The sequence below is a fragment of the Monocercomonoides exilis genome, assembly GCF_001643675.1.
Source record: "Monocercomonoides exilis strain PA203 chromosome Unknown scaffold8-1962414, whole genome shotgun sequence".
Classification (NCBI taxonomy): Eukaryota; Preaxostyla; order Oxymonadida; family Polymastigidae; genus Monocercomonoides; species Monocercomonoides exilis.
Window position 1 is genome coordinate 1,328,714 of NW_027150553.1, and position 26,934 is coordinate 1,355,647.

At 37.8% G+C, this 26,934-nt stretch overlaps 5 protein-coding genes across 5 annotated transcripts; 3 read left to right on the top strand and 2 right to left on the bottom strand.

The window, feature by feature from the left end:
- Nucleotides 1-821: 821 nt before the first annotated feature.
- MONOS_14942c2 (uncharacterized protein) lies at nt 822-1,898 on the top strand (the record flags this gene model as incomplete). Its single annotated transcript, XM_067867786.1, has 1 exon — nt 822-1,898. The coding sequence occupies one exon, from the start codon at nt 822-824 to the stop codon at nt 1,896-1,898; it is 1,077 nt and encodes a 358-aa protein (XP_067733076.1).
- An 11,111-nt stretch (nt 1,899-13,009) lies between these two features.
- Nucleotides 13,010-13,258, top strand: MONOS_15613 (uncharacterized protein; the record flags this gene model as incomplete). The annotated part of the gene is made up of 1 exon (XM_067868501.1): nt 13,010-13,258. The coding sequence occupies one exon, from the start codon at nt 13,010-13,012 to the stop codon at nt 13,256-13,258; it is 249 nt and encodes an 82-aa protein (XP_067733077.1).
- A 2,629-nt stretch (nt 13,259-15,887) lies between these two features.
- On the bottom strand, nt 15,888-17,324 carry MONOS_15614 (uncharacterized protein; the record flags this gene model as incomplete). Its single annotated transcript, XM_067868502.1, has 1 exon — nt 15,888-17,324. The coding sequence occupies one exon, from the start codon at nt 17,322-17,324 to the stop codon at nt 15,888-15,890; it is 1,437 nt and encodes a 478-aa protein (XP_067733078.1).
- Nucleotides 17,325-18,324: 1,000 nt separating this feature from the next.
- Nucleotides 18,325-18,528, bottom strand: MONOS_15615 (uncharacterized protein; the record flags this gene model as incomplete). The annotated part of the gene is made up of 1 exon (XM_067868503.1): nt 18,325-18,528. The coding sequence occupies one exon, from the start codon at nt 18,526-18,528 to the stop codon at nt 18,325-18,327; it is 204 nt and encodes a 67-aa protein (XP_067733079.1).
- Nucleotides 18,529-22,555: 4,027 nt separating this feature from the next.
- On the top strand, nt 22,556-24,759 carry MONOS_15616 (uncharacterized protein; the record flags this gene model as incomplete). The annotated part of the gene is made up of 3 exons (XM_067868504.1): nt 22,556-22,848; nt 23,050-24,327; nt 24,750-24,759. The coding sequence occupies 3 exons, from the start codon at nt 22,556-22,558 to the stop codon at nt 24,757-24,759; spliced, it is 1,581 nt and encodes a 526-aa protein (XP_067733080.1).
- Nucleotides 24,760-26,934: the final 2,175 nt, after the last annotated feature.

Genomic DNA, 26,934 nt, shown 5'->3' on the forward strand with positions numbered 1-26,934 from the left:
AATATTCTTTTCTTTTTTTCCATATTTTATTTAATATTTCTTCGGTTTATCTTTTTTCCCCTGAATTTTTACAGTTGTTTTTTTAATGACAAAAGTGCATTTGCATGAGTCGTCAAGAGCAATGGATGCGAATGGAATGTGGGAAAAAGGCAGAAGAAGACAACAGAAGAAAAAAGAGATTTTAGGGAAAGCAAATGGCGAAGAAGATTATGTTCTTGTTTCAATTTGGAGGCACTGAAGGAAAAAGACGCTTTTCTTTTGGGGATATACATTTCAGAAGCAGGAGAAGAGGAAGGAAAGAGGAACTCAAGCTCATTTGAATCTTGATGAACATCTCGTTGAGAGGCATGGAAGGCTTATGGAAAATGAGAGAGGGAAAGGAAATGTTTCGGTGAGTGAATCAAGCTCTATTCCTTTCGTCATCTTCAATACCCCTAATATCCCTATCTCATTTGACGTTTTTCAACATCTCGACAGAATCCACTTCTTGTTCATCTGCAACAACTACATTATCACAAGCATCAAGTTTTTTGAGCAGTTGCTCATTTTCGTCTGTTTGTGATGCATATGATGGAGGGATTGTTCCCTCCCTCAACAACCCCTTTGCCTCTCTGACAGCCTCAAACACATCATTCATTGGGTGTTGCAGAACAAGAAATGTTGAATGCACTGGAACTGCAGACAGAAAATGGACTCCAGGGAGACAAAATGAAACAGAAAATGGAGCGAATACATTCACTTGGTGCGAATGGAGTGGATCGAAGGCTCCTGAGAAGAGCGACGATTATTCAAATCAAGCCTCGAATGGAGGAGCAATATTTATGCACACCTTAACATCTGGAACACTTACCGTTTCTCACTGCGCATTCAATGACTGCTCATCATATTGGTGTGGAGGAGGGATTATGTGCTATACTATCAAAGCAGCGACTGTTGAAAGCAGCACTTTCAATTGCTGTGTCTCCTCAAATCGATATGGGGGAGGTGTGTATTTGTATAATGTTTCTTCGTGTGCTCGAGTGAGTGGATGCGAGTTCAAAAACTGTCAAGCGATTGGTTCAGGTGGAGGATTGAAATTAGATAATTTTCAGGTTTCTGGAATAGGATGTGTTGGAAATGAAAGTGGAGAAGGGGAGAGTGCGTGTGTGTTTGACTGCTGTTTCACTTCATGCTCAGTCACAAATACTGTTGGTGGAGGCATGTATTGTGTTAATATTCCTGCCACGCAATTCAAAATGAGGAGTGTTCAGTTTATTTCATGTTCAGCAACGTCAACTGGAGGAGGATTGTGTTTGCATCCAAATCGAGCAACAGCACCAAATGATAAAATTTATTGTTTCTTCATATTTTTCCATGAATGCAAATGCTCTGCAGCCACTCCATATGGGCATGATATGATATATTACGATAATAACAATTTATATTTATCTCAAAATAATCCGTTTTATGAATGTTACACAACAAACACAGATGACCAGAGAGTGTGCTACGGATATTGGACAAGTGACTGGGCATATCAGCTCACGGACAAGAAGGAGTGGCTGAACGAATGGTCGAAGGTTCTGTTTGTGGGGGTGAATGGTAAGGACTCGAGTGGGCTGTGTGGGATGGGCGAATCGGCACCTTGCAAGACGGTAGGACACGCAGTGGAGATGGGTTTGGAAGAGCTGAGCTCATCAGTCATGCTGATGGAAGGGAATCATGTGAGTGAGGCAACAACAATTGATATTGGAGAAAAGAAGATTTCAGTCATTGGGAAGGGAAGGGAAACATGTTCAATTGGAACAGAAACAAATTTTTATATTTCATCATTCTCTTCTTTTTCTTTTTCATCACTATTATTGCCTGTTTTTAAGATTTTTGTCTGTTGGAGTTATTCAGCTGAAAGCATAATCTAGGATCGGAAATGGGAGATTTTTGGAAGCTGAAGAAAAGGAATTATGTTAGAAATGAGATGAACAGCGGAAATAGGTCATATGGGCTTTGTGAGCAGAAAGGAAAAGTGCCTTGAGAGATACAAGAAGAAGGAAAAGAAGAAGAAGAAGAGGAGGAGGAGGAAGAAGAGGAAGAGGAAGAGGAAGAGGAAGAGGAAGAGGAAGAGGAAGAGGAAGAGGAAGAGGAAGAAGAACATATTTATGAAGCGTAGAAATTTTTTAAACATTTTGAATGATAATTTTTTTTTCCAAGTGTTATAATATTTGCTGTTATATTCAATGCAAATGCAAGCATATGGAGTGCGGAAAGATGAGAGAAGGCGGCATGATAAGGGTTTAGAGGAATGAGCGAAGAAATAAATGAATAGAAAAGAAGATATTCTTCGAAGGTTTAGGAGGGCATATACCGCGAATCTTGTTAAAAGCAAAAAGAAAGAGTGAGAAATTGATTACGCGACAAAAGAATGCGTCTGAGAATAATTTGAGAAGAGAAAAAGAAGAATGAAAAAGAAGAAGGTGCTTTTAAAAAAATTTGATCGAAAGAGAAAATTTGACGAAAGAGAATGAATGAAAGAAGGAGGATAAGAGGAAAAGAAAGGTTAATTTGGAAATATTGTTTTGAGGAAATGTTGAAAAAATGTTAGAAGAAAGAAAAAGAAGAAAGGGAAATAGAAATTGATGAGGATACGAAGAAGATGGAGAAGTTGATATTGCAACATCATCCAACGAGAGTGACCCATTCCCATCAGTTACCACAGCCACACTCGGAGAAGTTCCTTCTGTTGAGTTACAATCAATCTTCAAGTGACTCATTCCCAAATGACCTGTTGACACGCTGAACAGCGATCCAGTTGATGAAAGTGCCCCTGTTCCAATCAAACTCTTATCTTTGCCTTTCCCAATAACTGAAATCTTCTTTGTCTCAATATTAATAGTTGTTGTCTCGCTCGTGTGATCCCCGCCCATCAGTGTGACTGACAGGCTCACCTGGATCACGCTCTTTTCAACTGCAACACCAATGGTTCTACATGCATATGATTCATTCGCCCCACAAAACTCTTCTGCGTTTCCTCCACTCACAGCCACAAATCGATTGAGAATCCCTCTCTTCAACCAATCCTTTTTCGATGTTTGGTTATATGACCAACCCTTGGAATCTGTATAATTATATCCGTAGCACACTCTCTGGTCATCTGTGTTTGTGGTGTAACATTCATAGAACGGATTATTTTGAGATAAATATACACTGTAGTAATCATAATACATCACATCATGCCCATATGGAGTGGCTGCAGAGCATTTGCATTCATGGAAGAACAAAAAATAACAATAAATTAAATCTTTTTGTGATGTTTGTCTTAATGGATACAGCTCCAATCCTCCTCCATATCCATTTGCTGTGCATGAAATAAACTGAATGCTCCTCATTTTGAATTGCGTGATGGGAATATTTGCACAATACATACCTCCACCATGATTATTTGTGATTGAGCATGAAGTGAAACTGCAGTCAAACACACACGCACTCTCCCCTTCTCCATTTTCTGTTCCAATGCATCCTATTCCTGAAACATTAAAATTTTCGAGAAAAAGTCCTCCTCCCCATTTATTTGCTTTACAATTCTGGAATTCACATCCACTGATCCGAACACACGATGAAATCACATAAATACACATCCCTCCTCCAACCCAAGTTTGCGCGGTGCATGAGTTGAACGAATTGTTTTCAATTTCAACCGATTTGATTTTTGCACACATAACTCCCCCTCCATCGTAATGGGCATAGCAGTCGTTGAATGAGCAGTGCTTAATAGAAACTGATGCGTTTGATTGACTGTGCATGCAGATGGCCCCTCCATTTGAAGCAACGTCTTCCCATGTATTTTCTGTTCCGGTCGTCCTCGATCCGTTCCACTCACACCAAATAAATGAATTTGCTCCATTGAATGTTTCGTTCTGTCTATCTGGCTTTATAATATTATCTGCAGTTCCTCCACATTCAACATTCCTTGTCCGACAACATCCAATAAACGAGGTGTTTGAGGCTGTCAATGAAGCCAAGGGGTTGTTGAGGGAATGAACAATTCCGCCATCATATGCGTCGCTAACTGATGAGAATGAGCAACCATTCATAAAACAAGAGGTTTGGGTTGATGTTGTTGTTGAAGGTGAACATGCATCATTTGCTGTTGATATATTGAAAAAAGTGAGTCTGGAGAGGGATATTAGGGGTATTGAAGGAGATGAGAGGAATGGGGCAGATGAGACACAAAAAGAAGAGAAGTGTGATTCACTCACTGAAATACTCCCTTCAATGCCTTCTCCATCTCCATCTCCTTCTCCTTCTCTTCCTCTTCCTCTGCCTCTTTCTCCTTCTCCATCACCTTTTTCTTCACCTCCACTCTTCTCCCCTCCATGTCCCTTCCCTCCAAACAGCCTTCCAGAGTAAATCTCTCCCGCTCTTCTCCACCCTTTCAATGTGATGTTTGTCAACACCCCAATGCTCCCACTCAGATCAAATGCACCTGCACCATCATCCTTCCCCATCCCCACAACACACCCTCTCGCCACAACCACATATCTCACCCCTACTCTCGCCTCAAACCACCAGCCCTATCCTCTTCATCTCAACCGATGAGTTTTACAACTCCCCACAACAAACTTTTCATCTTCTTCCCTTTTTCACACTCTTCTTCAAATGTTCCTCAAAAAATCATTTCCCTTACTCTCTTTCATCTCATTTCTCTTATTTTCTTCCTTCATTCCTCTTCATTCCTCTTCATTCCTCTTCATTCCTCTTCATTCCTCTTCATTCCTCTTCATTCCTCTTCATTCCTCTTCATTGAATTTTCTCTTTCAGTTTTTATGCTAACAAATATCTCTTCTCCATAATTCTTCTTCTCGATTTTATGTTGTGCATATAATTCAGCCATATCACCAATTTCATTCCCTCTCTTCTGTCTCTTCACCTCCTTGTCTTCAAATCGTTGCATAAATCTTCAAATCTCTTCTCTTCCATTCATTACGTTTTACACCTCCGGCTCATTTATCTATATTCTCAAAATTTATTATTGTCTGATTTCTGAAAAGTGCCCAAAAGCCGTCTTTCCGCGTTTCATGCTCATCTCTTGGCATTGAGTATTCCCGCAAAACTTCTTATTTCTTGCAACAACAAATTGTCATTTGAAAAAATCGGATTTGAAAAAAAAAAAAGAGAGAGAAAGAAAGTAATTACGCTCGTTAATAATTACCTCAAATATTGCAACTATCTTTTCGACACACCAAATCAATCTTCTCCTTATTCTTCTTTTGTTAAATATTCGTCTGAATGGAAAATTTTGGAAAAAGTTCTGGCACCTTTGTTCATTACTCAGCTGCAGATGTGTTCAACTAGCTGTGCGGCCCTTGTTCTGTTGCCTAAGCCTTGCCTTAAATTGAAGAACCTGCCAAAATTGCAAGTTTGCTCTTTATGGATTTCTCTGCTAACATTTGAAATCAGATCTTCAATAAAGTTTGTTGTTCATCATTATTTTTTTTTCCCCTTTTTTCCTTTTTTTCTTTCTTTTTGATGTTTATTTCTGAAGTCTGAGCGAATGGGTTATTGTTAAAGAATAGCGTTTGATCAAAATTGCAGGAATCACCAATTATCGCCAGGTGTATTGCATTCTGAGTCATTTAGCCTTTCGCGCTGTTAGGATTTGCTCGTTGGAATGTTTATGATGAGAAAGAATAATTATTAAAAATATGATGTTGTGGATGGAATACCTTTTTCTTTGCGTTTCTTTCATGTGAAGAACTCCAAATGAAATAGAAAGGTCATGAAGGAGGATTGATTGAAGAAGTTGTGATGAAGCGAGAAAAGAATAAAAAAATGAAAGACAGCAATGTGATTATGCCATGTGTTTTCATGGACATTTTTCCGCTGTAATTTGCATGAAGAAGAGATTATCGGATTGATTGAGCATGCGACTCTGGCATGCAAAAAGGCGAAGCATTTGAATTCTGTCAATGTTATATTTTTCTATTCCACACCATTATTTCGCATTCTGAATAGCTTTTCTGTTTTTCATCTTGCCTCTTTTCTATATCTTTTTTCATCATTATGCACCGCATTCGAAATTGCATCAGTTTTGTTTCAAATGTGTTCCGTTTTTTAAATGATGCATATACTTCAAAAACTGCACATGACTTGTTTGTCAAAGTTATTTTTACAAAATGATATTCTTGCTCTTTTTATTCAGCAGATATTATTGGTTGCTCTGCGAAATGGAAAAGTGAACAACGAACAGAAATTTCCAAGCCACATCAAAAACATAAAAAATATTTCAAAACATAGAAATTTGTTTTTCAAGAAAAACACGAATTCTTGTCTCCAAGAATAATCCCGGATCTTCTTTCACCTTTCATTCATTTATGCCAGTATGTTGATTTGCTTCATCAAAAAACAGTTTTCTCTTCAACCATTCCTGCTCCGCACTTCATCGTGTTCCGCCTTTCCCTTTTGCGTTTGACTCAAAGCGCTGTTGACGGCTCTCCCTTGAATCAAGTCATCTGTGCTCCTCGCCTCATCGCTCGCCATCATTTCAAACAGCTCAATGATATCCTTTGCCAGATTTCTGTTGTTTCCGCTTGATGCTCTGTGCAGTCTCACAAAGACATGTCATCAGATGCTCATTCTTCCTCTCTTCCTTTCTTCATTAATCGATTTCTCAAACCTTATGCTCGACAAATAGATCAGATTGAACTGAAAATGAATCATTTTTTTTTCTCAAGCCCAAATGCACAGCGTGCTTCTCCAACAACATCGTGTTGTCCAATGACATCTTATTATCGCCTGCCATTTTGCCCATTCCATTCAACAGTTCTTCTGAAAATGTCAAATTGCATCTCTCTTTCTCTCGTGTCTTCCCCCTTTTTCACCCTGTGTCTCAGCATCGCCCCAGTTTCCCGAATAATCCTGTCATATCAGCTGAAAAATCTGAAATGCTCATCAAATATCGAATTAGCCTCATGGCACACAAACCCAGAAGCATCTGCCTCTTTTGCATCTCCATGCTTCCCCTGATTCAACACCATCTGATAATTGAGCTTGCAGGGATTTTGAAATTAACAACTGCCAAGCAGCAGACAGAAAGCAATTGCAAGCTCAAACAACAACAGTCATTCAAACTCCGTTGCCTCTGCTGCTCAACTTGCTTCAAAAACGAAAGGCCAACAAAAAAAGATAGAAAGTGGTTGCTAATGAATGGCAAAAATAAAATGAAATACACATGCATTGCATTTTCCAAAAAAATATTTCACAAGTTGCCAATTCATAACGAAAATCCTTTATAATTATGTTTCAATTTTTATCTTTGATTTCAGACTTCACAAGGAACATCAATCTTATGAAAATACTCGGATGTTCTGGAATCTGTCAGCCACAGACTTTGTTTCACTCCAAATTTTATCAGTTCCAATATATTCCAATAATTATGGCTTGTTGATGTGCAGAGAGTCTGTTTGTTAAAAAACTTGTTTTAACAACAGTTTTGAAGGATTTAAGTATGTATCATGATCAAGACATTCGGAATATTTTGATGGCCGCAACGCTGTTTGCAGTGTGAAGCGGGATGTGATGGGGTGAAATGTGTTTGTGTGTGTTTGTTGTTTTCATGGTTGTTGCTCATGCTGTGCCTGCTTTTGGAAATGGCATCGTATTTTTATGTTGTTTGAAGAACTGCAGAACGAGGACATATTTGAGGAGGAATGTGCTTTATATCGATGGGTGCGGCAACTGACCAGGGACAACGAAAAGCAAGGAAAGCTGTGACGGGGTTGGAGGACGATCAATATGATGCTTGTTGGTTTGAAAGGAGAAAAGATAAATCATTATTATTATTTTGGCTGAGAGCTGAGATATCCCAAAGCAAATTGTGAGGATGCCATTTGCTCGCGATCTGTGGAGACATGAGCATCAATGATTTTCTGCAGTTCGTGGTGTTGACAGATGCCTCTGTTCGCAATCTGATTTTATGGAAAATACAACAATATTCTATCAAAAACACAGATTATTGAGTTGGTTCACAATGAGAAAATTATCAATTGGCTGGTTGGGAAAAAATAGAAGTGGGGTGCTTTGCAGCTGCGAGTGTCAGGTGGCTGGCCACAGTGTTTTGGATGCCTTGCAATTGGCTGCGAAGCTCGATTAATGGATGATAGCTGCAGAAAAATCTGACGGGCTGACAACAGCATCGCAAAGGCAGGGGGAACAACATATTTTTAGAGGGAAAGGGAACGCATCTGTGAGAGAAATGTGCAAGAATGTTATTTGCTATGAGAAGATAAATGGGGATGGAAATTGAGAGCCATGAAGTGGAGGCTGATTTCGTATTGGAACAGAAAGGGACAAGCAATATTTCCTCTGAACAAGTTCTGAATTTGTTTGAGGAGAGTGGAGGAAGGGAAACGGGGGTTGAGGGAGCAGAACACAAATTTTGGGAGAAATTCTGATGAGAGGTGTGTTTTGAGTGAGTTATATGTATATTGAGAGAGAGAGAGAGAGAGAGAGAAATAGAAAAATAGAAATAAAAAATTTGAGGGGTTGAATGACCTGTGAGCAATGGCGTGTGGAAAGAGGGGAAGGAGAAAGAGTGTTTTCACTGGAAAAGGAAAGGGATGAGAGGAACAGAGAGAGAGAGAGAGAGAGAGAGAGAGAGGAAGAGGAAGAAGAAGAAGAAGAGAGTTAAAAAAGGAGGGTGTTTGATTGAGATGGAAAAGAATGATGGAAATGTCTCTCTTTTTTTGGGAGTTCATTTTTTGTCAATCACATCCCAAAAAATGAGAAGAGATGAGACACAGAAGATTGTGTGTGAAGGGCAGCTTGGGAGATTGGCAAACAAGAGAAATCAAAGAGAAAGGAGGGGAGGAAAAGGGAAGATTATATCAAATTTCTAACTTCTTCTTCTTCTTCTTCACCTTCCTCAAATGACATACAGATCTTCATGTTTTTCATTTCTTCACCAAATATGCTTCTTTCACACATTTCTCCTCATTCAATTTAAAATTTTTTTGAATGGTGTGGAAGAAAATATGAATATCTCTCTATCAATTTTTTTATTTTATTTATTTATATCAAATCTATATTTGATAATTTCTCATTTATTTCAACAGGTTCACAAAACAGGCACTTATTTTTCAACACTTTTCTTTCAAATAGTGTAATTATTTTTATCAAAAATTTAAATGCTTTCTTTCAGAAAAAATGGGAAACATCAGGAAGGAAAACATAAATGAAAATAATCATTATTAAAGAATCTTATCTCCAAATGATGTTGGAGTTCAAATGCTCAAAATGAGTGAAAGATGCAATTGGGGTTGATTTCTTTTTAATTAAAGTGCATAAGCACCTTTATTATCAAGAAAGTGTTTCATCAATTCCTTCTCTCTTTTTGAGAGACGCCACAATCTATGGGTCAGTTGCCACATTTGATCAATGATGTCTGCTTCGCAATTCCCTCCGATTGTTGGACTTACACCGTCGGCTGATTCTGCAATGCAGCACAGTGGGGCGCAAAGCCAACCAGGGACCTTGTCACAACCTAACATTTTCTTTTCCAGGCGATAAAAGCTGCGCTCATAGGTTTAGCCGAGATACCGACTTCAAGTGAAGGTGCAAAACAAAGGCTTGCTGACATCTTGATAATGATTACCAGGGCTCTTCAAGAGGCACGAACGGTTCGAATTCAAGGCAGGTTTGGTTTCAGGGCTGCCACAGCGATGAGCACAGACGCTTCTTCAGGAATTCTCACAGAGAGACAGGAATTGATTCTCAAAGAAACAAGGCAGGAAGCCAAGCTAGAGAGAGGCTTCCAGAGACCAGCACTTCCTATTACACGTGTTCAGGCTTCTGTTAGAGAACAACCAGGAACACTTCAAAGAAGATTTCGTTATCCCATTTCTCACTCAAATACACGGTTTTTTCGGAGATACCCCCGGTCCTCAGCCCCCACAAGAAGACAGCAATTCGGAAGAAGGAGGAACCAGAGCAGTTGGAGCAGGAGACCAGGGGTGCGTAAACAATTTTAGGTCCAGTTCACAAGGAAACAGAGCAGAGGAGGCACATTGGAGGGAGAACCGCTTTGTTACTCTCAGCATGGAAGCGAATCGGAGGAGAGAAATTGATAAGCAATGGAGTGCAGGCTATGTGGAAAAGCAAGCAGTCCAGGAAAGCTCTCAGCAGAGCCCAGTTCAGAGATGGAGCGTGTCTTCTCAACCAACAAAAGATCGAGGAATTCAAGAAAATATTAGAAGAACAGTTACGAACAGGAGTTGTTATCCCAATGGAGCAGAGGAAGGTCAAACACAGAAACAATGTATTTCTCATTCAAAAGAAGTCAGGCAGCTGGAGACAGATTCTCGATTGTCGGAAACTAAACGCAGCAGTGAAGAGAACACATTTCAAGTGCGACGGAGAAAAAACAGTAGAACGACTTATAAGACGGAAAGATTACGCAGTGTCCCTAGACTTGGAACAAGCTTATTATTTAATTCCAGTTTCAAGAGAACAAATTCCTTATCTTGCTTTCAGATTCATGGGAAAAGACTACTCCTTCAAAAACATGCCTTTCGGCTTTGTGGATGCACCGCGCCTGTTCACACATATAATGAGGAAGGTGACAGCGGAGATAAGAAGAAGATGGGATGTCAGAGTCGTTGCCTATTTGGACGATCTTCTTTTTCTGCATCAAGATCAAGAAGTCTTGAAGAAAATAATTCAGGAAATCATCTCGTTTCTAGAAAGCCTTGGCCTTCTGATAAACAAAAAGAAATGCAACCTCATGCCGAGTTCGCAGTTCAGCTTCCTTAGATTCGAATGGAATACAACCAGCTTCGATGTGTGTCTAACGGAGGAAAGAAGAAAGGTAGTGCGAGAGCTGTGTCACAAGTGGGAGAGAAGGTGTTTAAGAGCCAAGACCGTCAGAGTGAAGGATTTCGCATCATTCGTGGGAAAGCTCAGTGCAACGCGCTTCGTTCTTTCAGACGCATCTTTACACCTCCAATCCATCTACAAATTGTTGCAGAAAGGAGTTACGACAGGCGGATTGGATGGAATGATGAAGCTGAATGCGTCAATCCTCCTGCAGATAAGAAAATGGAGATGGATGTTGATGAAGAACCCCAGACGCAGACTAACTCCAGTGTTTATTCCAGAAGCAGTGCTAACCACAGATGCATCAGAAAGCTCCTGGGGAGCAACCCTCAGACTAAACAGAATGTCACTAGATTGTCACAGTCGTTTTCCATTCGCTGTGAAAAACCAATCATCCAACTTCAGAGAACTAAAAGCTGTGGAACTTGCCCTAACACATTTTGCACCAATCCTAGCAGAGAATCGGATTTCACAGTTGCAACTTCGTTCAGACAACTCAGCAGTTGTTTTCAACGTGAACAGATGGAATGCAGGAAGGAATCTCCGTCAAACACTCAAAAGGATATGGACATTGAAGGAGAAACTGAAGATAGTCCTGAGAGCAGTTCATCTCCCCGGATTGCGAAACACAAGAGCAGATGCTTTGTCCCGCCTGGAAAGAGCAGGAGACTACAGCATTGCAGACAGCGAGCTCAAAGAAATCTTGTCTGTTCTTCAAGTTACTCCAACGCTGGACGCCTTTGCAGCTCAGCACAACCACAAGGTCGATCGTTGGTGCGGAATTGGAAGCCCATTGGGAGAAGACGGTCTAGCATATCCATGGAAGAACGAGTGCGTTCTGGCACACCCCCCAGTTCCCCTGATTCCAATGACGATTCGGAAGGCACAGAAGGAGAGAGTACCAGTAGTATTACTCCTGCCGAACTGGAGGGGGCAGAACTGGGATGTGCTTTTGGAGAAGACGCCTCATCGGACATTCGAATGGAGGAGTCTGAGAACAGTACTGAGAAAGGGTCCATCAATGGCAAGCACAGGTGCATGTCTTCCTCCAGGCAAGTTAAGAGTCATATTGATCAATCCACAGAGTTAAAGGCGAGAGCTGGTGGAGAAGGGCTTTGGAAGAAAGATCTTTCCCATTTTCATTGGCAGAGGAGTGCATATCGGGAATTGCTCAGTCGACGTGGGATGGATATTTATTCGGCTTCGCACACTTTGGAGAACAGTGGGAAAAGAGTGATATGGGCATAATTCAAGAGGATATTCACGAGTGGGCAGCTCGATGTTCCAGTATATTTATTACACTTAGAGACAATGGAATGAAGCTGTCATGTTTGCAGCTCGTTCGCTCAGCAGTTTCATTTTTCACAAGCTTGGTTTACAACACAAATTTAGGGGATATTCCGATAATAAAAATATTGTTTAGAGGGTTTAGAAGAACAGAGAGGACAAGAAAAAAGAAGGTCCAAGAAATTTGGAATCCGAAGACCATTCTGACATTCTTTTCTAAGCTTGGAGAAAATCAAAGCTTGAGTTTCAAACATCTAACAATGAAAGCCATTGTGCTCACCATGTTATTCACTGCGTGCAGGTTAACAGAGTTGGAAAGAGTAGATATGGAACGATCCAGATTCGAGCAAGAAGGAATATATCTAGACACAAGGCTAAAAACATCTCTTAATCGAACAGAGTATGCTGTTCCTTTTTTAAATGAAAACCCTTCAATTTGCCCAGCTTCGGCCATTCAAGTTTTGTGGGAAGAGATAAAGAAAAGAAAACCAGATGGAAATAAATTGTTTTTAAATACCGAAACTTTTTATCCTCTTGCAGTGAAAAGTATTAGACGATTGGCAAAGGAGACGTTGAAGGAAGCAGGAATTCCAGGCCATTTCACTCCTTATTCAATAAAGGCTGCAACGCTTTCAACGCTAACGATGTCTGGAATTCCACCAACTCAGATTGCGAAGTTTGCCAGTCTTTCCACTAGAACAGACACTTTGGTGAAACATAATGTGAAGGCCAGTCTTGCTTCAACCTTGGGGAAAGTGATTGCCTCAACCATGAATGTTCCCTATGAAGAATTAGCAACAAATCTGTCTGCTGAAGAGGTGTCAAGACGTGCATCAGACCAGAAAGAGACCAGAAGAACAAAAAGGAGAGACGAGCAATGGAATCTGGTATGGTACTGAGGGATAAGAAGCGCCTGATGAAGCCATGTTTGAGTGAGGAAGAAGCTAAAAATTCTGTTGAATTCCCTTCTAGAGTAGACGAGTTTGATGAGGAGATGGAGGAACAGAAGTCACTTGGAGAACAATTCATTATTCGAACAAGATCACAAGCAAAAAAGGAGGAAGAGAGCAACAACGCAAAGAAGACGCACACTGAGGTAGTAATGATGGCTTCATCATCCAACTAATTGATTCTCTCAAACAAGAGAAGGAATTGATGAAACACTTTCTTGATAATTAAGGTGCTTATGCACTTTAATTAAAAAAGAAAGTGGAGAATCAATTCCTTCTCTTTGCCCACCACCGTTTTCACTCCCACCCTTTGATGTTCTGTTTTCAAAACTGTTCGTGTTTTTTGCAGTTCCTTCTCTTTGCGCCTTTTGGTTTTATAAGCGAAAAGTGGTTTTTATCCAATTCACCAAAACATACAAATGGGCGACTGACCCATAGATTGTGGAGTCTCTCAAACAAGAGAAGGAATTGATTCTCCACTTTCTTTTTTAAAATTTTTGAATGAATATGATTGGAAGACAAAGAGAAAGAAAGAACCAAAAGACTAAATAAAACACAAAAAATCAACAAAAATAAAAAATCATTCCAAATTATTTTGAAACAGATGAAAAACAGAACAATTCAAAGATAGTTGGTTTTGTTCAGAAAATTGTCATTTTCTTTTGATGAAAAAAAGTCAGTGAAGAGATAATACGAAAATTCTCATCAAAATTTTCATGGGTGATTATTGTTGAAATCATATGTTAATTTAAAAATGAAGACAGCCGGACAGTTTCAAATAAAAAAATGTATTTATTAAAAAAGAAATGTTCAACACATTGATGTTTATTAATAATGACAATATGAGAGACAAAAGAAAGACACTGAATCGAAAAAGTGCCATCATCTCTATTTTTATTCATTTCTTTCACAGAATGATGAATTTGCAAATTGATAAATTCAAGGTGGGAAAAATGATTTCAAAAAGAATCACCCATTATTTGGTTGTGGAAATTGTTACAATTCACCCACAGTTGAAAAACACTTTGTTGTGAATAATCTCCATTAACAATAATGATGGAATAAAAAATCATATGAAATCTTGTATTTTTAAAATCGATTTTTCCTATATTTAAAGTGAAAATGAGAAAAGATGAAATATTTTTTTGTAATTTCATTCCACAGAAAGGTTTGAAAAACCGGATTTGTGAAACTCGATTTGAATTAATAATAAATTATAATTCAATTTTTTCAATCATGAATGTTTTTTCTTTAGAATTTGAGTTTTATCATTTATTCTTCATGTTACAAATTTTTTCGAAAATGCACAAGAAATATTAATTATTTTCAAAAAATTCATTTTTCTCAACATTAACATTATTTTTAATTTATCGAACGTTGAAAATGTTCAAATCATTTTATCGATTTTTTCATTCATATAATCGAAACTTTGATAATAAAAAAAGAAATACTTTTTATCAAAAAAGAGAAAAAGAAAAATACAATATGCAAATTTTAAACCAACGAGAATTGAGACCGCATTTTGTTCAGTGATTGTGAAATAGTTTCTCAAAAATTTTGACATTTTTGCAGAATATATTATAACTTGAAAATCCTTTTTTAGAATAAAATAACTTCAATTGAAAATCCCTTCAATGAAATATTCAAATATTTGTTCGTTTTCATTTTCGTCAATGTCGATCTTTCCACAATTACACTTTTTGATATTAATGAAAAAACTTATTTGAAAAAATATTGTTGAAATTGGCTTGGAAAAAAAAATACAAAACAGAAAAGAAATGACGAGAAATGCTGTTTGATTTAATTTTGAATGAACGATATCTTCAAATTAATCAAAAATAAAAATTTGTCAAAATTATTGATAACTTAACATTTTTTTGCAATTTGAAATTGATCAACATTTTTGTTTTTTTCAAAAATCACTTTCCATATATTGATCCATTTGAGAAAAAATGAACTAATATTTGAACTGAAAAAAAAATCAGAACAAGATTATAACAAATTTGTGTTTTGAAACAAATTCGCAGAAATTCAACAAGAATGAGTTAACGTCATTGAAGACTATGTTATCAATAAAGATAATTCACATTAAAAACCAACTGATACTTATTCTTGCCCTTTGAAATAAAAGGACTTCTCAATGATAAAAATAATTGAAATGAGTTTGAGCCACAATATGAATTTTCAATGAAAACAATTATTGTTTCATTGATAAAAATATTAAGAAATTATTTTTATTTTGAAAATTCTTCAACAAAACTGTCTTTTTCTTTTTCTTTTTCTTTTTTCTTCATCAAAAAGAATTTTGTGTTTTATTCTTTGAAACATAATAAAATCAATTATGAACTTTCTAATTGAAATCATTTTCTCATGAAAAGAAATTAAATACAGCCTTTTCTTTCAAAATTTGTTAATTTTGGTTATTACGTATCTTACCAGATTTTCTAATTTTCAAGGATTAAGATTTGATTGATTAATAAGATTTCGTTAATCTCAACTCATTTGTTTCATTTCTTTTTCAAAATATTTCAAACTTTCCAATATGGAAAATTTTGCAATTCAATAATATGTTTCATATTTTTATTTGAAAATTTCATTTCATCATGAAAAATGTTTGCATTTTTGTAAAATTATTTTGATATTTCGCAAAAAATCAAATAATTATCGTTAAATGATGAAAACATGTATTTGAACACAAAACCAAACAAAATATAAAAATATCAAAAAAAAAAATCTTACAAATAACATGCAACTTTTTTGACATCATCTTTCTCCATTTCTCATTTGACAAATTTGCTTCTAAACTCAAGTGAAAATATTTTTTCTTTCATAAAATACAACAACAACACTAGGCGAAGTTCCCGCAGCTGAGTTGCAATCAATCTTCAGCTTTCTCATCCCCAGACGACCTGTTGACACACTGAATAGCGTTCTTATCGATGAAAGTGCCCCTGTTCCAATCAAACTCTTATCTTTGCCTTTCCCAATAACTGAAATCTTCTTTGTCTCAATATTAATAGTTGTTGTCTCGCTCGTGTGATCCCCGCCCATCAGTGTGACTGACAGGCTCACCTGGATCACGCTCTTTTCAACTGCAACATCAATGGTTCTACATGCATATGATTCATTCGCCCCACAAAACTCTTCTGCGTTTCCTCCACTCACAGCCACAAATCGATTTAAAATTCCTCTCTTCAGCCAATCCATTTTCATTGTTTGATCATACACCCAACTCCCCGAATTTGATGCATTGTATGCGTAGCACACTCTCTTGTCATCTGTATTTGTGGTGTAACATTCATGGAACGGATTTCCTGATTCCAAATAAAGATTAAAGTAATCATAATACATCACATCATGACCATATGGAGTGGATGTAATCCTGCACTTGCATTCATGAAAGAAAAGGAAAAAGCAATAAATCCCATCACCTGGTGGTGTTGGTTCATTCGGATCAAAGCTTAGCCCTCCACCATACGATGAAGCATTACATGAAATAAACCTGATATTTCTCATTTTAAATTGAACAGGAGCATTATAACAACGCATTCCTCCACCTTGTGTATTTGAAACTGAGCATGAAGTGAAACTGCAGTCAAACACACACGCACTTTCCCCTCCTTCATTTTCTGCTTCAATACATCCTGTTCCTGAAACCTGAAAATTTTCAAGAAGAAGTCCTCCTCCAGCGCCATTTGCTTTGCAATTCTGGAATTCACATCCGCTGATCCGAGCACACGTTGAAATCGAATAAGCATGAATTCCGCCACCTGTATTTGCTTGTGCTGTGCAGCTGCTGAATGTGCTGTTCTCACACACAATTGTCTTGATTGCATGGCAAAATACACCTCCCCCATATGCGTCGGAATAGCAGCTGTTGAACTTGCAAAACAAAATAGACAATACTCCTTCTCCTAAATTGAACATGCATATCGCTCCCCCGCTCGATGTACCATCATCCCATGAATCGCCTTTTCCCGCTGTTTTTGACCCATCCCATTCACACCAAATAAATGAGTTTGCTCCATTGAATGTTTCATTCTGTCTTCCTGGTTGTTTCTTATTTCCTGAAGTTCCAATATATTCAACATTTCTTGTTCTGCAACACCCAATAAATGAGGTGTTTGAGGCTGTCAAAGAGACCAAGGTGTTGTTGAGGGAATGAACAATTCCGCCATCATATGCATCACAAACAGACGAAAAGGAGCAACTATTCATCAAACATGATGTTTGGGTTGACATTGTGGTTGAAGGTGAGCATGCCTCATTTGCTGTTGAGATATTGAAAAAAAAATATGTTGGAAGAGAAAAATACAGAAAAAAGAGAAATGCAGTTCGCTCACTGAAGCACTTCTTTCTTTGCCTCCTTCTCTTCTCAATGATTCATGGAAAAGCGTTGCAAAATATCCTAATGTGGCCATATCCCTTTTCCTGCATTTTGCCCCTTCTTCATCGTCTGCTTTCCCCATATCCCTTTTTCTTCTTTTTCTCCTCAAATTCTTGTCAAATATCTTCTTCAACCATTTCTTCAATTTTCTGCTTATTCTTTTATCACATCGCCTTCTTTTCAAATCGCTGCATAGATCTTCAAATTCATCCTCTTCTATCAATTTCGTTTATTTCCTCTTGTTCATTCATCTATATACCCTTCATTCGTCTCCTTCTGCAATCTTTCTGCTATGCGTGCACTTGCATTCGCATTGAGTATCCCAGCGATAATCATAATACCCGAAAAATATAAATATAAATATAAATATAAATATAAATATAAATATAAATATAAATTAATTGTTATTTGAATAAAAAAATAAATAAATAAAATTGAGGTTTCAAAAAATTAAAAAAACGAAGAAAGAAAGAAAGAAAGAAAGAAAGGTATCACACACATTCAAAATATGCCTCAAATTTGTAGCGTCTCCCTCAACTCACCAAAGAGAGATTCTTCTTCGACCTCTTCTGTTATTCCCTCATTTCCCCCATTTCAATCTCCCAACCCTCTCTTCTCCTGCCAGCTCATTCAGTCCATCCCTTCCTCTTCTGCTTCATCTCCCCCTTCTCCCTCTTCTCTTTCCCTCTCAAATCCTTTTTTACAAGACTCCAAAATACCTCCATATCAAGTGGGGAAAAAAAAATCCAGATTATTTCCTCGGTATCACCAAATAGCTTCTCTTGTTCATGTTTCTGCTTCGCTCTCTCCAATCTCTCTTCAAAACTGTCTCCATTAATACTTTTCAACGCCTTTCTATGGCTCGTCTTCTTCATCTTCCTCGTCTTCCTCGTCTTCCTCGTCTTCCTCGTCTTCCTCGTCTTCCTCGTCTTCCTCGTCTTCCTCGCCTCCACCAAGCCAAATCCAAACTTTCTCTTGATGTGCTGCATCCACTGCGCGCACACACCAACAGATGCATCGAGCAAAATGCTCCATTCTCCAATAAAAAAAAAATAGCATTCAAGCAGAAAAGGAGACTGCAGCGACAGAGGCTGAAAACATAATGATTTCTCATCCCGCCCATTTTCTGAACTCAGAAATGCTCTCCACAGTTCCTGCGACACTGAAACAATCAAAAAGAGCCCAGAAATGAAGACGAGGGGAAAAAAGCATTCAAAATTGTGCAGAAGTCGAGAACGAAGACGAGGACGAGGACGAAGATGAAGACGAAGACGAAGAAGACGAAGTTGAAGATAACGAAGAAAATAAGAAAGACTCTTTTGAAGTTGATTTCAAAATCAATAAATAAATATTCGGTTCATATTCTGCACAGCCAAATTAAAATACCCGCTCTTCTGAGTCTCTCCATTTCACCCTTCTCTTCTGCTTTGCCCGCTTTTCAACAAGCAATCAAAATGAAAACCTTTCCCATTCATCGCCCATCAGAAATTCTTCCTTTCTGCACACTTCTCTTGCATCTCTCATTCACATCCATCTTTCCTCTTTCTCCTTTCTCCTTTCTTCACGCAAATGCTCCTCCTCTTCGTTTCCTAAACTTTCCTCTTCTCTTCCAATCTCTTCTATCCCATCCAGCAGCATTCACCCAACCCCACTTATTGTCTTTATGTGAAAAATATTAATCATATTCATAGCATAAAACACATAATGGATAATAAAAAAACAGAAAATAGAAAATATAAAATACAAAATAGAAAATGAAAAATGAAAAATGAAAAACAAAAAACGAGCAAACATACACTCTCAGGTTTTGCTTCTTCCTCCCCATTTCCTCAAAACTCCCCCCGCTCCCTTTCCAATTCCTCGTCCTCGTGCTGCTGTCCCTCCACTCCCTGAATAAACCCCTGCTCTCTCAACAGAAGAAGAGACACTCTGCAATCCTGTTCGGCAAACTCCCCAAAACACCTCCTCCCTCACACCCATTTCTGACATTTCTCGCCCACAATCAACATTAACAATAACTCCAATCAATTCAACTGATGCACCTTCTTCAATCTCCTTCCTCTTTTTCTTCCTCTTTTTCTCCTCTCCGCTTTATCCCTTCTTTCTGCCCCTCCTTTTCCAAACTCCCCTGCCCAACAATGTGACTGCCCACCAACACCAAAGAAATCTCTCATGAAATCCATCCATCAGTTCATCCCATCTCCCTCTTCTCCTCGCCTCCACAAACTGCTCCTGCTCCCAAAATCCCCAGCAAAATCGCCCCCTCTGCTGCCTCACTCATTTCGAAAGAATCATCCAAATTTCAAATTTCTCATCTCAATATGTTCATTTGATAATTTTCATCTCCTCAGAAATATCTGCTCTTCAACTCATCAAAAGCTCAAACACACACACCCCGCCTTCTTTTCTGCCATCCTGCTGCCTCCCGCTGCAACTAAATAGCCCGCTCCTTTGCCTGCCTTGCCCTTCTGCAAATGGCACACCAAAGACCTCGATGGCCATCTTTCCATGGCAGCTGCTCAAGCAGCGACACCTGAAGAAGAATGGGTCAGAACAAAAACAGGAACTGGAACTGGAACAAGACAGAACGGCCATCTCCCGCCCCCAACCCCTCCAAACACCTCCTCCAACACACACACACACATGCACATGCACATGCGCTGCTGCAATCCCTCAGCGTCTCTTTCAAGCTGCAGTCCCTTTGCGAACTTCGCTTTCCTGCCCTGTCTCCAAACATCCTTTCGTTTCGTCTCGCTTCCCGCCCTCCAATCCCAAAGCCCGCTGCTTTCTTTTTTCGCACTAAAAAATCATTCTATCCCCTCTGAGACACTGATTGCTGGCTGTCCAATAGGGAACCCTTCTTGTCTCCAACAACGCTGCTTTGCCCTCTTTCTGTTTTCTTGAACATCCAGAAATTGGCTTTGCTCGTTCACCACAGCTTTCCTTGCCAAAAAATACCCCAAACTTCTCTATCTGCCTAACATTCCAAAATGCTATATAATATTGTGCAGATTTTGTCCTTCACAGAATTCCATCCTCTTCTGTCTTCATTCAATAAAATATCAGCTGAATTTGTTTTCACCTCTTGTTCCAAATAAAAATCATGTATCTTCCGTAACTTCATTTACTTCCCAATGCCTATATAATAATCAGCTCTGTTCTCATCGTATTGCTCCACAAAGCGGAGATTGGCCATTTCAACAATAATTCGGATTCCTGCACTTTGGAGAGGATACGGATGGAAATATCTTCACAATCAATAGAACTATATAAATTACATACATTATGTCTTTTTGTGTTTTGATGAAATTGTTGTGTTCCCCTTGGCCACCCAATTACCAACAATCATCAGACAGAATTTCAGAATTATTGCATCTCCACAATTGTCTGTTGTCACACAGGAAATAATATTCCTAGTTCTACAGGCAATGTTCACTCACGAAATACTCATTCTGTGAATGGTATATTCCGTTTTTTCAAATCTGATGATCATGAAATCCATTACAAAAAAGACTCAAAACAACAAATCATTTTCATATTTTTTTTCTCGGCAATGGCTGAGTGAAAAGGGACGTGGTTGAGAGGGGTGTGTGGAAACAAAAAATAAACTTGTTTTGGGGATATTTGTTCATTTTCTGAATTTCGTGTATTTGGCAGTGTTTGATTTCTAAGCGAGTTTGTTTGTGGGGGGCAGGGTTCAGTTTGGGGCTGATCGGAGAAGCGGATGCGCACAATAGAAAATGGTGCTTGCAGCAGCTATGATTGATGGGATGATTTTTCAGCAGTTCGTTTTTTGGAAAAGAAAGGCGAGCGTGGGAAACAATGTTTGTGAGAAGGAGCAGGAAAGGGGAGGGGGATGGAGAGTGTGGAGCGGAGTGCCTGCTTGGTGGAGGAACACATTGCAGCTGGGATTTATGCACACATATTTTTTATTTTAAAGGGGGTGACAAAAGCGAGTTGGATGTTGTATTTTTGGCAGCTGATGGGTGGGGATGTTTGGGGATGCAGTCATGCTCATCTGGGCAGTCGAGGCAGCACAGGAAAGGGACTGTGCGATTGCTTTGTGAGCCTTTCATGGTGAAAGAGGAGACAGGTTTGGTGATTTGTTTCATGAGAATTTATATATTTTATATTTTTTATTTTGTTTTTCTTTATTGAGGATATTGAGTGAATTGCCGAAAGATGCGCGGAAAGCCATCACATGTTGCCTGAGGGATGGCGACGGGGTGAAGACTGTTTTTTTTAAGCCTTGCTTGAAGAATGAGAAGAAGAAGAGATATTTTATATTATTTTTTTGGAATGGGGGCTGGATGGAGGAAGATGAGAAGAGAAGAATGGTGAGAGTGAGGTTTAATGGGCAATGGAAGAGCGGGTGAAAACAACATTTAATTTTACTTTATTTGGAATTGGATATGAAAGGCGAAGGCGTGGTGTGTGTGGTGCTTGGAGTGGATGATGTTGGGGTGAGAGTTAATTAGAGGGAGGCAAACAGGGGATGAGGGGAGTGAAGGGAAATGAAGATTTGTGGAGGTATTTTATTCTTGTTTGTTCATTTTCTTCATGTTCCATTTTTTATTTTTATTTGTGTTTGTATTTTTTAATTTTTGATTTGATTGATGTGTGATGCGATCAGGTGTTGTCAAAAGCGCTGGGGGAGCATGAAATACGGGATGTGGAAGCACTGTTTTTTTCTGGGCATTCCTGGAAGAAATTGGGAGAAATCAGCAACCGAAGAGTGTTTGGCAGAATGAGCGAGACGGAAAAAACTGAAGAGAATGAGGAAAGAAATTTTTGTGGAATTTTTATTTACAAAAATCTTTTCGGAAGCAGCAGCAGAAGAGGCAGAAAAGAGGAACTCAAGCTCAATGGGATATTTTTTGGCATGGCGCTAAGAGGCATGGGGAAGGGGGAGAAGGAAAAGGAAGAAATTCTGTGAATGAATTTCATTTCTCTTCTTTTTGCCAATTTTTTATCGCCGCCCTCTACACCCCTTAAATCCCTCTCCAGACTCACTTTTTTCAACATCTCAACAGCAAATGATGCATGTTCACCTTCAACAACAACATCAACCCAAACCTCTTGTTTTATGAATGGTTGCTCATTCTCATCAGTTAGCGACGCATATGATGGCGGAATTGTTCATTCCCTCAACAATCCTTTGGCTTCCTTATCTGTTTCAAACACCTCGTTTATTGGGTGTTGTCGAACAAGGAATGTTGAATGCATTGGAACTGAAACTAATAGGCTGGCTCCAGGGAGACAGAACATTACAGAGAATGGACCGAATACATTTATTTGGTGTGAATGGGATGGATCGAAGGCAACAGGAAAAGGTGAAACATATTCCGATGGCACTTCGAACGGTGGCGCAATATTCATGTATGGTCAATCGTCCGCAACTGTTTCAGTTTCGCATTGTGCATTCAATGAATGTGTTGCGTATTACGCAGGCGGAGGGATTTCATGCTATAGCATTAAATCAGTTGAGATTGTGAATAACACATTTGATTCATGCGTTGCGCAAAATCTATATGGAGGAGGAGCGTTCGTTTACACTATTTCAACATGTACTCGGATCAGCGGGTGTGAATTTCAGAATTGCAAAGCAAACAATGAAGGAGGAGGGCTTTATCTTAATAATTTTCAGGTTTCTGGAATAGGATGTGTTGGAAATGAAAGTGGAGAAGGGGAGAGCGCGTGTGTGTTTGACTGCTGCTTCACTTCATGCTCTGTTACAAGTACACTTGGTGGGGGTCTGCGTTGTTATAATATTCCTGTTCAAGTTAAGATTAGAAGCATTCAATTTATTTCATGCAACGCATCGGCATATGGAGGAGGGTTGAGTGTGGACCCACGTATGACAACAGCTCCAAAAGATGGGCATTATTTTTATTTCTTATTCTTTCATGAATGCAAATGCAGAACAACCTCCAATCCATATGGTCACGATGTGATGTATTATGATTATTACAATGCCATTTCGACTTCAGATAATCCATTTTATGAATGTTACACAACAAACACAGATGACCAGAGAGTGTGTTATGGATATGATTATTCAAGTTCAGGGAGTTGGAAATTTCTGCACACCGAAAAGAAGGATTGGCTGAAAGATAAAACGTTATATGTTTCGATGAATGGGAGTGACGGATATGAGTTGTGCGGGTCAAATGAATCAAATCCGTGTCTGACAGTGAAGAAGGCGTTTGAGATGTGTGAGGTGCAGATAAGCTTGACAATCACGCTGATGGAAGGGAATCATGTGAGTGAGGCAACAACAATTGATATTTGGACAAAGAAGATTTCAGTCATTGGGAAAGGAAAGGAAACATGTTCGATTGGAACAGGAGCCCTTTCATCAGCTGGAGCGCTGTTCAGTGTGACAACAGGCCAACTTGGTTTATTGCACATGAAGGTTGATTGCAACTCAAATGCAAATCCTTCTTCGCCGAGCGTGGTTGTGGTGTCTGATGGGGGTGGGTCACTCTCGTTGGAGGATGTTGTGATCACCACGAGTAAAACAGGAGACTATGTGATGTCGTCGTCAGTGTTTGTGGTGCCGCTGTCGCAGCTGTCGATGGTTGATGTGGAGATCAAAGATATGAATGTCTCAAAATCATTGTTCTCTGAGCCGGATCTCTCTTCTTCTTCTTCTTCTTCTTCTTCATTGTCGTCATTGTCGTCATCTGCATTGTATCTGACAGCCACAGCATCAGGAGATAGCGTGCTGGCGAATGTGAAGGTGATGAATGTAAAGTTGACTGAAGGAGATGGGGTGGTTGTGGCAAAGAGTGTGAAGGCAGGAGAGACGTTCGGGATGATGAGCACGAGAACAGAAGGGGGGCAGAGTGGTTGTATGTTTGGGAAGGGCGATTTTGAGATGAATTTTTGGTCACATGTGAAATTGGAGGGAAGAATAAAAAATCATAGGTGCGTTGCGATTTTGTTTCTGTTTTGCTGCAACTCGTGCAACCCACATAAAATAAGCACCATCACTGCTGCAAAACTCGAAATCTCCTGTTTTATCAAAGAAAGGAAAATCAGTTTTATTTGTGAAAAGGAAAGGAAGAAAGGTGAGTAATTTGATGGAACATGAACGATTTATTTTTTCTTTGAAAAAAAAAGAGTATTCGAATTATTTTGCCATTTTCGATGTTTTGCAGAAACAAAAAGTGGACAAGTTTCTTTGTTGAATCCTTCTATTATTTTTTTCTATGTAACAATTCATATGATTTTTATTTTTTCATTCATTGGCCAACTGCTTTTGAATGATTTTTTAGACTACAATAGTTTTTCTTTAAAAAAATTTCAGATTTTTCTTTTTTCTTTCTCTTTTTTTCACATGATATTTTCTCAACAACATTTTTTTATAACAAATAAAAATCAAACAGTTTCCTTGTTTGAAAGGAAATATGAAATTTCGGAACAGACTGTTGAAGAACTTCAAAAATGATATGTTGATGAACAAACAAACAAATGGATAAATGAATGGATGAAAATTACCAGACAAGAGCATTTTCACAGCAACTGATGAATGAAAAAAAAAAAAAAAAAAAAGAATTTTTTTGTATTTTTGTCAAATAATATCAAACTCTTCTGATTTGTCACTCACTCATTTTCATTTTGACAGGGGGAAAAAATGAAAACAATTATTCATTGAGAAATCAGATGAATTAGAAAATGGGTTTTATCATGATTTTGATGAGAAACATTTATCAAAATGAAAAATATGAATCAAAAAATGATCAAATCTTTTTTATTAGAAATGATTATTTTTCATTGATATTTAACTATATATCCTTTTTTATATCCACCATAAGGCACTCAATGGCTTTCAAAATCATGATTTCAAAATTAATCGCCCATATTGATTTTTTCCGAATTGAATGTTTGTTTTTTGTTTATTTTGCTTTCTTCTTCTTTTTTATCAAAACAAATTATTCTTTCACAAAACGATGAAAATGAAGTTTTTGAAATGCATCAACACTGATTCATTTGTTTCTTTTTTGTTTTTGTTTTCCAGTCACAGTTTTGATAGTTTATTTTGATGAGGGTGATTGTTTATCTTATCCCACAAGTTTTCTGTCAAAAACGTCGATTTGAAATTGAGATTGGGACACTTTGAAATGGACACTTGAAAGTGATAACAACATTGTGACAGTTCATTATTTGACTTTTTCTTTCTCAAATAAAAAGTCTTGTTAATAATTGAAAAGCCTATTTCACTTCAACTGAATATTCACAAATCAATCTCGAAAAGCTGTGTTATTATCCATTCTCCAAATCATTTTCCGATCTCAAAAATCATTTTCCATATTCATCTCGATTATTTCTTTTCATTTGGTTCAATAATTATGGATTTGATTTATTATCTTATTCTATTTCAATTTCTTTCTGAAAAGTCACAAATGAAGTGATCAAAAGGTTGCTTGAATGCTTTCAACTATTTTTGATCAAACTCATCAAACACATTCAATAAATTGCAATAGCACATTCAATGTATTTCACAAACTTTTTATTTTCGATTTAATGAAATGCTAAAATATGAAAATCATCAAAATATAAGAAACAATCAAACTTATTTTTAATAATAACATTTGCGACTTTTCAAAAAGAAATTGAAATAGAATAAGATAGTAAATCAAATCCACAATCATTGAACCAAATGAAATGAAATAATCGAGATGAATATGGGAAATGATTTTTGAGATCAGAAAATGATTTGGAGAATGGATAATAACACAGCTTTTCGAGATTGATTTGTGAATATTCAGTTGAAGTGAAATAGGCTTTTCAATTATTAACAAGACTTTTTATTTGAGAAAGAAAAAGTCAAATAATGAACTGTCACAATGTTGTTATCACTTTCAAGTGTCCATTTCAAAGTGTCCCAATCTCAATTTCAAATCGACGTTTTTGACAGAAAAATTGCAGTTTCAGATAATCAATCACCCTCATCAAAATAAACTATCAAAACTGTGACTGGAAAACAAAAAATAAAAAGGAACAAATGAATCATTGTCGACACATTTCAAAAACTTCATTTTCATCGTTTTGTGAAAGAATAATTTGTTTTGATAAAAAAGAAGAAGAAAGCAAAATAAACAAAAAACAAACATTCAATTCGGAAAAAATCAATATGGGCGATTAATTTTGAAATCATGATTTTGAAAGCCATTGAGTGCCTTATGGTGGATATAAAAAAGGATATATAGTTAAATATCAATGAAAAATAATCATTTCTAATAAAAAAGATTTGATCATTTTTTGATTCATATTTTTCATTTTGATAAATGTTTCTCATCAAAATCATGATAAAACCCATTTTCTAATTCATCTGATTTCTCAATGAATAATTGTTTTCATTTTTTCCCCCTGTCAAAATGAAAATGAGTGAGTGACAAATCAGAAGAGTTTGATATTATTTGACAAAAATACAAAAAATTCTTTTTTTTTTTTTTTTTT